This window comes from Triticum aestivum, chromosome 2A, assembly GCF_018294505.1.
Source record: "Triticum aestivum cultivar Chinese Spring chromosome 2A, IWGSC CS RefSeq v2.1, whole genome shotgun sequence".
Classification (NCBI taxonomy): Eukaryota; Viridiplantae; Streptophyta; class Magnoliopsida; order Poales; family Poaceae; genus Triticum; species Triticum aestivum.
Window position 1 is genome coordinate 198,273,543 of NC_057797.1, and position 10,644 is coordinate 198,284,186.

Below are 10,644 nucleotides of genomic sequence, written 5' to 3' on the forward strand. Positions count from 1 at the left end.
AAGAGAAAACCGGATAAGCGCAAGGAGACAGAACGCCTGACTGACAGGCGGACCCGCGTCCAGTCTGGACTCTGGAGCAGGCGCGGCGGCCCAATCCAAAGTCCAACCACCGCCAGGCTACTCCTCCCTCCTCCCCCAGACCACGCGCGTTACGTTATTATTAGCAGCCACGTGGCTAATTGCCCGATTTAACCATCGATAATTCGGGCGCCTCGTCCCCCAGGCACCCACGTGTTCCCCGGCATCCCCCGCTGGCGCGTGGGCCCTGTTGACAGCCGGGCCCCGCTGGACCCACCTCACCGTGGGCAAATCGGCCACCGAAGCGAGTGCGAACAGGTGGGTCTTCTCCCAAATCCCATCGGAGATGCCCTTTGCCCCCTCTCCCAATCGGAGGCGCTTATTAATAAGACGTTAAAAACCCGCCGCGACACGGGACCGAGTAGCAGTAACGCGTTACGAAACAAAAACTTCAGGACAGGAAGAGGGAGGGAGAGAGCGAGCGAGGGAGGAGAGCGGCGAGGCTCCGTCCATGGCTGCGCCGGCGGAGGAGGCGTCCACGGCGCCGAGGAGCCTCCCCGAGGAGGAGGAGGAGGAGGAGGCGATGGCGGTGCTGGACTTCGACATGCTCTGCGCGTCCGTGGCCATGTCGGCGGAGAGGAGGAAGGGCGCCGGCATGGGGGAGGCGGCGGCGGCGTGCGCGGGCTCGGGCGGCGGAGAGGGGGCCGCCGGCGGAGGAGGGGTGCAGAGGATGTGGGAGGGGGACGTCGTGATTGATTGCTTGGAGGACCGGCGAATCGCGCTCGAGGCCGCCTGGTAGGTGGAGCTAACTCTTGGCCGCTTGTTTCATTCATCAAACCTGTATTGGTTGGTCCGGAAGGACCTGTTTTCGGTGGTTGCCACGGGGAAGGTTGGAGATTCTACTAGTACTAGCTTAGCTCAATCTTTCCATATTGATTTTCTGCGGATTTGGCCATAAACTGCGCTGCTGTATTTATGCCAACTCGATATGGAATACTAGTACTATTTGTCTCGCATGAATACTGCTTGTTTTGGCTGTGTGCATCATCATCATGAATTCATGATGCAGAGGCCGGGGTTTTCCCCTTTTCAGAAAAAAAATGGATACTGCTTGAAATGCCATCAGTGTTATCTAATTTAGCGATAGTCTCGTCATTTATTTGTTAGTTCTTCCTAGCTTCAATCGTGGAAGAAGAAAGGCCTTCGCCAAATAAAGGTCTTTGCCTAATTAGTGCCAGCTGTCCTTGGAGCATACTTCATCTCTGATGCAGACTCGCAGATGATTTATCATAAAATTTTACTCAAGGTTTAGTTTCTCTCTTGGACTTTAGGTTGGTTAACTCGAGTACCGGAAAGTATTTCCTAGCTTGAATCATGAATGAAAAATCAACATGTTTAATATAAGTTAGTAGTATAGGGAACATTCCCCAACGAGAGGTCTTACCCCTTCTGAACTTCTGCCTTTGTTCTATTCGACTGTCTTTGAAAAAGATTCCATTTTCCTCTGCTGTACAACATATTTTAATGTGCAACTGTGATTAAACTTTTGGGGTTCTTCGCTTTAACGTTCCTGTTTGCTTGCAACTACTTGCAGTTGCCCATGCTATAGGTTTGGCAAGAACATGCGGAGAGCCAATCTCGGATCTTGTTTCCTTCAGGTACAGATAATACCCTGAGCAACTTATGACCATGTCCCGTCCATTTCTTGCTTGTCATTTTTCTGTGCCAAACGTGTAGTCACATTGCTGTGTAGGTTACTTTATTTATGATGCTACTGTTGGTAGGAAGTAGGAAACCGTTTGGTTGAGCTAGGCTCTTTATTATTCCAGTACCAAATGCAGAATTTCTTGTAGGTCAATCCTTTTAGAGTAAAAAAGTAGACTATTCTTGATATAGTTGCCTTGAAAAGTAACATCTTAACTTCTTAAATATGTGGAATATTTTTCTCAATTTATTCTAATAACAACTTCCTCCTAATGCTAGAGAGGTGGAATATTTTGTTAGAATGCCTCTTGCTAAATTTGTTGAAATGAATGCTTACTTCCATCTAAGTTGTTTAGTCAAAAATAGCAAAGCTGTCTTCTGACTAGTTATACAACAGAGAAGATAATGCATATGATGTTTGACTTGCCAATGTGAAAAGGATTTGCTTGGATAATTCTGTATTCTTTTGGGCTTAGACCTGGTCAACATGAAGGACATCCTGCCCTGTTCACATTGGCAAGTCAACCCTCTTGCAAGTATAACGTGCAGTGTCATTTCCTCCAACATAAACTAGAGATCATATTACTAGAACTTATCCTTTAGGGTATGCACAAGCTCAAAAAAAAGGGCAGGGTCATTCATGTTGACCAGATTGAAGCCCACAAGAAATTGACTTAGCATGACAAGTCATGCAAAGTGTGCCAAACAAATTAGTTGTCACGTATTTTGGTAAGGTTTCGCAAGGTATGGGTTTATGTAGTCACAAACAGTTCTCTCATCTGTGGCAAGATGTGGGTATCAACCAAATGTGCTTTATCCTCCATGTCTGCCAATATGTGCTGATAAATTTGTGTTTTTCTCTGTTTTCCTGCCCTGTTGCGAAGTCTTTTTAGAATTATTACAACCATTGTTGTTTGCTGCAACATACTCTTGTTCCCATTGTATCTGACATTTTCAGTTTTGCCATTGGTTTACTTGAGCTGTGTTGTTAAGCTCATGTTCTTTTAAGAACTCTTATTCACTCTTCTGATACAGTATGAAACTATTTCAGGCAATGGCTTACTTCATTTCATTAGTTGCTGTTCTGGTCAGCTTAATTGCCTTTTCTGTAACAAGGCATCATGTATATCTATATGTGGGACTTGGTTCTGTTCTCTTGATAGCAATCTACACCGGTTACTTCCGAAGAAGAATCAGGAAACTGTTCAATATCCGGGTAAGTATTTCTGAATTAGCGTTTTCAAATAAAGTATTCAGACAGATTACAGCTTACTAGTGCACTAGTGCTTAATGCAGTTGGCTGTGGTGCCTGTCTTCTCTTGAATCACAATTAATTCAAATCTGGGGCTTTAATCGAATGAACAATAACTGAAACTTGTTTTGAGTTAATATTGGTAGTTCGGCATACCCTTGCCAGTTTGTATGTGATGACTATTTTGCCAACTTCTGAATAGATATTAGTATATGTACTTTAATTCAGGAATGATGGGGAGAGTAAGACATCTCATTGACCCTTTTGTGTGATTTCAGGGGACTGATGGCAGTCTAGATGACTGTGTTCTCCATCTGATATGTCCTTGTTGTACCCTGTGCCAGGTTATATACATTCAGACCACCTTGGAACCAAAAGTTCACTAATTTGTTTATTATTGATATATATTGGCCTCACAGTTGTCATTTTGAATAAGCAGGAGGCAAGAACTTTAGAGATGAATAATGTCCAGTGTGGTGTCTGGCACGGGCGGGGTGATACCATTTGTTTAGGAAGCAATGGTGAAGGAAACAAGGCCTTCGCTGCTCTACACAAATCACCATTTGTGCTTATAAAATCCCCTGAGTTGTGTGGCATGGACAGAATATCAATTGGGCCTGATGAACATCAGCCGCTCGTCCCATCAGTGCAACCAGAGCAGGAGTAAGGAATTATTCTGTACCATGGCACAATTCGAAAAGAACAGGTGGATCTCTCGTGCGTGTTATCGAAAGGGGAAAAAAAGGGAAGAATCAGTGGATCCCTCTGCGATGAAATCATCAGCCCTGTGATTCTCTGCCTGTTTGTTGTATCAAGTCTGAAGAACTGGTTTGGCAGCAACCCATGTATGTTGATGGTGGGCGTAATTGGCCTGTTGTTGTAAACACCACAGCAATAATGTTCATCATGCACCGGATGTGCATATGTGTCATGATGCTCAGGGCTTATGTCTGAATCCAAGTGTAAAATTCTGTTGATGCAACGATAGTTGGCGAGATTGGGCATGAATGGAATCAAATGTTCTGCTTCTTTGATGTTGTTTCTTGTAAAACCCGCCTTCCATTTTTCTTTGCTAACATCATTTACCTTCTTTTTAACTCTGAGAATTGATAATTACATGTGTCAATCACATGGAAGATGCATGCTTTCATAGCACATAACAAAAGAGGGGATCAAAATTTTTGTGTTTATTTAGCTTACACAAATACACACGGCCGTGGAAGAAGCAATCCGGGAGACGATTCCATTCGCCAGTACACCTGCTGGAGGTTTCAGAACAGAAAAGAGCACATGACTTTGTTAGGATAAAGTGATGCATACTCACAATCATTCAGAAAAAGGTCAAGCCTTCTTTTCCAATGTATAAAGCCTTGCCAAGTTGCAATTGCAATAATACAAAGTAATGCGGTTGTCCTACATGCGGGATGACCTTTCAATTTCTTAATCAATCTGCGATAAGGGAGGAGGAAGCTCAGTGCTGGGCTTTGCACTAGTGTGCACCACCTTTGCCAAACCACTAGAATGTCTATATGTGTCTTGCATGTGCCCCACGGATTTGGCATCTTTTCTTGTAGGAACCTTTTTTCTTCCTTTCTATGAATAATTATCAACTATCCTAGCTTACTTTGTGGTGATCACAGCCCAAAGAAGCAGAAATGATGTAGGGTGGGACCCTAATCGGCCAATCTTTCACGAAAGGAGCGGATCCCGCGATGAACACGAAGAACACGAGGAGGGAAACGAGAGAAAACACGGGGGAAACACAAAAGAGACACTCAAACCAACAAGAATAAGTCACACTTGTGCTAGATCCTCGGATATAAAGAACGATACACGATCCACGGTCAACTAGGGACGATACAAGAGGCGCGATCTTCTCCCTGAGGAGGTCTTGAGTTCTTCCCTAAAGGGGTCTTGAATCCGCTTGGGGGATCTTCTCCGGTGGAGGCTCGAATCTCCGAGGAGAAGGTAACCAAGTGGATGAGCAAAGCTCTCACACAAATATGAGCTAATCCTTTGCTAACCCTAGAAAGGAGGAGGGAGAGGTCTATTTATAGTCTTAGTGCAAAAGAGGAGGGCGAAGGGGTACATGGGCTGCGGCCCAACACGAAACATCACACAGGCGTCGGACGTCCGGTAGTCATCGGTCGTCCGGAGGCTCGCGAGGGTCCAGACGTCCGTAGATTCGGCTCGGGTGGACTTCGGTCGGACGTTCGAACGGGGTCGGACGTCCGGAGCCTAGACGTCGTCGGTCGTCCATAGCGCTTGGGAAGTCCATAGTTTTGGCTCGGGTGTGGAAGCGTCGGTCGTCCGGAGGGGGCCGGACGTCCGGAGCCTGGAGGTCATCGGACGTCCGGGGCCTGTCGGTCGTCCGGAGCCTGGGGACTTCGAGCAGTTCTTCTTCTTGTCCCATGAACTTGGCGTCCTCACCGTCTTGTCCGTTGAGTGTAGTTGGTCCGTGGCTTTCCTCCAAGTACCTGATCATACGTAGGGTTTTCACTTGAGGTAGTAGCCAATTCTCATGCATGGAGAGTGGAAGTTCGGAGAGGAGTGAGTTCACCTTATCTTTGATAGCCTTGGCTCGGGCTCTTGTCATTGGTCCAAGTGGTGACGTTGGAGGTGTAGGTGCGTCCATGGGGATGATCGTGGGATGCTCCGCATCATCTCCCCTCCCTTGGGGAAGATCCGTCCTCGGATCGAATTCTTCATCACCATGGTACGGGGGTAGATCTTTGTGTTGGGGAACGTAGTAATTTCAAAAAAATTCCTACGCACACGCAAGATCATGGTGATGCATAGCAATGAGAGGGAAGAGTGTTGTCCACGTACCCTCGTAGACCGAAAGCGGAAGCGTTAGCACAACGCGGTTGATGTAGTCGTATGTCTTCACGATCCGACCGATCAAGTACCGAACGTACGGCACCTCCGAGTTCAGCACACGTTCAACCCGATGACGTTCCTCGAACTTCGATCTAGCCGAGTGTTGAGGGAGAGTTTCGTCAGCACGAGGGCGTGGTGACGATGTTGATGTTCGACCGACACAGGGCTTCGCCTAAGCACCGCTACAGTATTATCGAGGTGGACTATGGTGGAGGGGGGCACCGCACACGGCTAAGAGATCAATGATCTAATGTTGTGTGTCTAGGGTGCCCCCTGACCCTGTATATAAAGGAGCAAAGGGGGGTGCGGCCGGCCAGGGCATAGGCGCACCAGGAGGAGTCCTACTCCCACCGGGAGTAGGACTCTCCCCCCCTTTCCTAGTTGGATTAGGACTTGGGAGGGGGGAAGAAGGAAAGAGGGGGGCCGGCCCCCTTTGCCCTAAACCAATTCGGTTTGGGCCTTGGGGGGCGCCCCCACACTTCCTTGCTTCCCTCCTTTTTCCACTAAGGCCCATGTAGGCCCATTAAGCCCCCGGGGGGTTCCGGTAACCTCCCGGTACTCCGGTAAAATCTCGATTTCACCCGGAACACTTCCGATATCCAAACATAGGCTTCCAAAATATCAATCTTCATGTCTCGACCATTTTGAGACTCCTCGTCATGTTTGTGATCACATTCGGGACTCCGAACAACCTTCGGTACATCAAAACATATAAACTCATAATATAACTGTCATCGTAGCGTTAAGCGTGCGGACCCTACGGGTTCGAGAACTATGTAGACATGACCGAGACACATCTCCGGTCAATAACCAATAGCGGAACCTGGATGCTCATATTGGCTCCTACACATTCTATGGAGATCTTTATCGGTCAAACCGCATAACAACATACGTTGTTCCTTTTGTCATCGGTATGTTACTTGCCCGAGATTCGATCGTCGGTATCTCAATACCTAGTTCAATCTCATTACCGGCAAGTCTCTTTACTCGTTTCGTAATACATCATCCCGCAACTAACTCATTAGTTGCAATGCTTGCAAGGCTTAAGTGATGTGCATTACCGAGAGGGCCCAGAGATACCTCTCCGACAATCGGAGTGACAAATCCTAATCTCGAAATATGCCAACCCAACAAGTACCTTCAGAGACACCTGTAGAGCACCTTTATAATCATCCAGTTACGTTGTGACGTTTGGTAGCACACAAAGTGTTCCTCCGATAAACGGGAGTTGCATAATCTCATAGTCATAGGAACATGTATAAGTTATGAAGAAAGCAATAGCAACATACTAAACGATCGTGTGCTAAGCTAACAGAATGGGTCATGTCAATCACATCATTCTCCTAATGATGTGATCCCGTTAATCAAATGACAACTCATGTCTATGGTTAGGAAACATAACCATCTTTGATCAACGAGCTAGTCAAGTAGAGGCATACTAGTGACACTCTGTTTATCTATGTATTCACACAAGTATTATGTTTCCGGTTAATACAATTCTAGCATGAATAATAAACATGTCATGATATAAGGAAATAAATAATAACTTTATTATTGCCTCTAGGGCATATTTCCTTCAGTCTCCCACTTGCACTAGGGTCAATAATCTAGATTACACAATAATGATTCTAACACCCATGGAGCCTTGGTGCTGATCATGTTTTGCTCGTGGAAGAGGCTTAGTCAACGGGTCTGCAACATTCAGATCCGTATGTATCTTGCAAATTTCTATGTCTCCCACCTGGACTAGATCCCGTATGGAATTGAAGCGTCTCTTGATGTGCTTGATTCTTTTGTGAAATCTGGATTCCTTCGCTAAGGCAATTGCTCCAGTATTGTCACAAAAGATTTTCATTGGACCCGATGCTCTAGGTATGACACCTAGATCGGATATGAACTCCTTCATCCAGACTCCTTCATTTGTTGCTTCCGAAGCAGCTATGTACTCCGCTTCACATGTAGATCCCACCACGACGCTTTGTTTAGAACTGCACCAACTGACAGCTCCACCGTTCAATGTAAACACGTATCCGGTTTGCGATTTAGAATCGTCCGGATCAGTGTCAAAGCTTGCATCAACGTAACCGTTTATGATGAGCTCTTTGTCACCTCCATAAACGAGAAACTTATCCTTAGTCCTTTTCAGGTATTTCAGGATGTTCTTGACCGATGTACAGTGATCCACTCCTGGATTACTTTGGTACCTCCCTGCTAGACTTATAGCAAGGCACACATCAGGTCTGGTACACAGCATTGCATACATGATAGATCCTATGGATGAAGCATAGGGAATATCTTTCATTTTCTCTCTATCTTCTGTAGTGGTCGGGCATTGAGTCTTACTCAACTTCACACCTTGTAACACAGGTAAGAACCCTTTCTTTGCTTGATCCATTTTGAACTTCTTCAAAACTTTGTCAAGGTATGTGCTTTGTGAAAGTCCAATTAAGCGTCTCGATCTATCTCTATAGATCTTGATGCCCAATATATAAGTAGCTTAACCGAGGTCTTTCATTGAATTTTTTTATTCAAGTATCCCTTTATGCTATCCAGAAATTCTATATCATTTCCAATCAACAAATATGTCATCCACATATAATATTAGAAATGCTACAGAGCTCCCACTCACTTTCTTGTAAATACAGGCTTCTCCAAAAGTCCGTATAAAACCAAATGCTTTGATCACACTATCAAAGCGTTTATTCCAACTCCGAGGGGCTTGCACCAGTCCATAAATGGATCGCTGGAGCTTGCACACTTTGTTAGCTCCCTTTGGATCGACAAAACCTTCTGGTTGCATCATATACAACTCTTCTTCCAGAAATCCATTCAAGAATGCAGTTTTGACATCCATCTGCCATATTTCATAATCATAAAATGCGGCAATTGCTAACATGATTCGGACAGACTTAAGCATCGCTACGGGTGAGAAGGTCTCATCGTAGTCAATCCCTTGAACTTGTCGAAAACCTGTCGCAACAAGTCGAGCTTTGTAGACAGTAACATTACCGTCAGCGTCAGTCTTCTTCTTGAAGATCCATTTATTCTCAATTGCTTGCCGATCAGCGGGCAAGTCAACCAAAGTCCACACTTTGTTCTCATACATGGATCCCATCTCAGATTTCATGGCTTCAAGCCATTTTGCGGAATCTGGGCTCACCATTGCTTCTTCATAGTTCGTAGGTTCATCATGATCTAGTAGCATGACTTCCAGAACAGGATTACCGTACCACTCTGGTGCGGATCTTACTCTGCTTGACCTAGGAGGTTCATTAACAGTTTGATCTAAAGTTTCATGATCATCATCATTAACTTCCTCACTAATTGGTGTAGGTGTCGCAGAAATCATTTTCTGTGATGAACTACTTTCCAATAAGGGAGCAGGTACAGTTACCTCATCAAGTTCTACTTTCCTCCCACTCACTTCTTTCGAGAGAAACTCCTTCTCTAGAAAAACTCCGAATTTAGCAACAAAAGTCTTGCCGTCGGATCTGTGATAGAAGGTGTACCCAACAGTCTCCTTTGGGTATCCTATGAAGACACATTTCTCCGATTTGGGTTCGAGCTTATCAGGTTGAAGCTTTTTCACATAAGCATCGTAGCCCCAAACTTTTAGAAACGACAACTTTGGTTTCTTGCCAAACCACAGTTCATAAGGTGTCGTCTCAACGGATTTCGATGGTGCCCTATTTAACGTGAATGCAGCCATCTCTAAAGCATGACCCTAAAACGATAGCGGTAAATCTGTAAGAGACATCATAGATCGCACCATATCTAGTAAAGTACGATTACGATGTTCGGACACACCATTACGCTATGGTGTTCTGGGTGGCGTGAGTTGCGAAACTATTCCGCATTGTTTTAAATGTAGACCAAACTCGTAACTCAAATATTCTCCTCCATGATCAGATCGTAGAAACTTTATTTTCTTGTTACGATGATTTTCAACTTCACTCTGAAATTCTTTGAACTTTTCAAATGTTTCGGACTTATGCTTCATTAAGTAGATATACCCATATATGCTTAAATCATCTGTGAAGGTGAGAAAATAACGATATCCGCCACGAGCCTCAACATTCATCGGACCACATACATCTGTATGTATGATTTCCATCAAATTTGTTGCTCTCTCCATAGTTCCGGAGAACGACGTTTTAGTCATCTTGCCCATGAGGCACGGTTCACAAGTACCAAGTGATTCATAATCAAGTGGTTCCAAAAGTCCATCAGTATGGAGTTTCTTCATGCGCTTTACACCGATATGACCTAACGGCAGTGGCACAAATAGGTTGCACTATCATTATCAACTCTGCATCTTTTGGCTTCAACATTATGAATATGTGTGTCACTACTATCAAGATTCAATAAGAATAGACTATTCTTCACGGGTGCATGACCATAAAAGATATTACTCGTATAAATAGAACAACCATTATTCTCTGATTTAAATGAATAACCGTCTCGCATCAAACAAGATCCAGATATAATGTTCATGCTCAACGCTGGCACCAAATAACAATTATTTAGGTCTAATACTAATCCCGAAGGTAGATGTAGAGGTAGCGTGCCGACCACGATCACATCGACTTTGGAACCATTTCCCACGTGCATCGTCACCTCGTCCTTAGCCAATCTTCGCTTAATCCATAGCCCCTGTTTCGAGTTGCAAATATTAGCAACAGAACCAGTATCAAATACCCAGGTGCTACTACGAGCATTAGTAAGGTACACATCAATAACATGTATATCACATATACCTTTGTTCACCTTGCCATCCTTCTTATCCGCCA

General features: G+C 44.8%; 1 protein-coding gene across 1 annotated transcript; it reads left to right on the forward strand.

Annotated features, from left to right (window-relative positions):
* Positions 1–430: 430 nt before the first annotated feature.
* LOC123188318 (uncharacterized) lies at positions 431–4,003 on the forward strand. The gene is made up of 5 exons (XM_044600368.1): positions 431–813; positions 1,613–1,676; positions 2,774–2,938; positions 3,253–3,318; positions 3,414–4,003. Exons 1-5 carry the CDS (start codon positions 530–532, stop codon positions 3,639–3,641), a joined length of 807 nt encoding a protein of 268 aa, XP_044456303.1. The 5' UTR covers positions 431–529; the 3' UTR covers positions 3,642–4,003.
* The last annotated feature ends 6,641 nt before the right edge of the window (positions 4,004–10,644 follow it).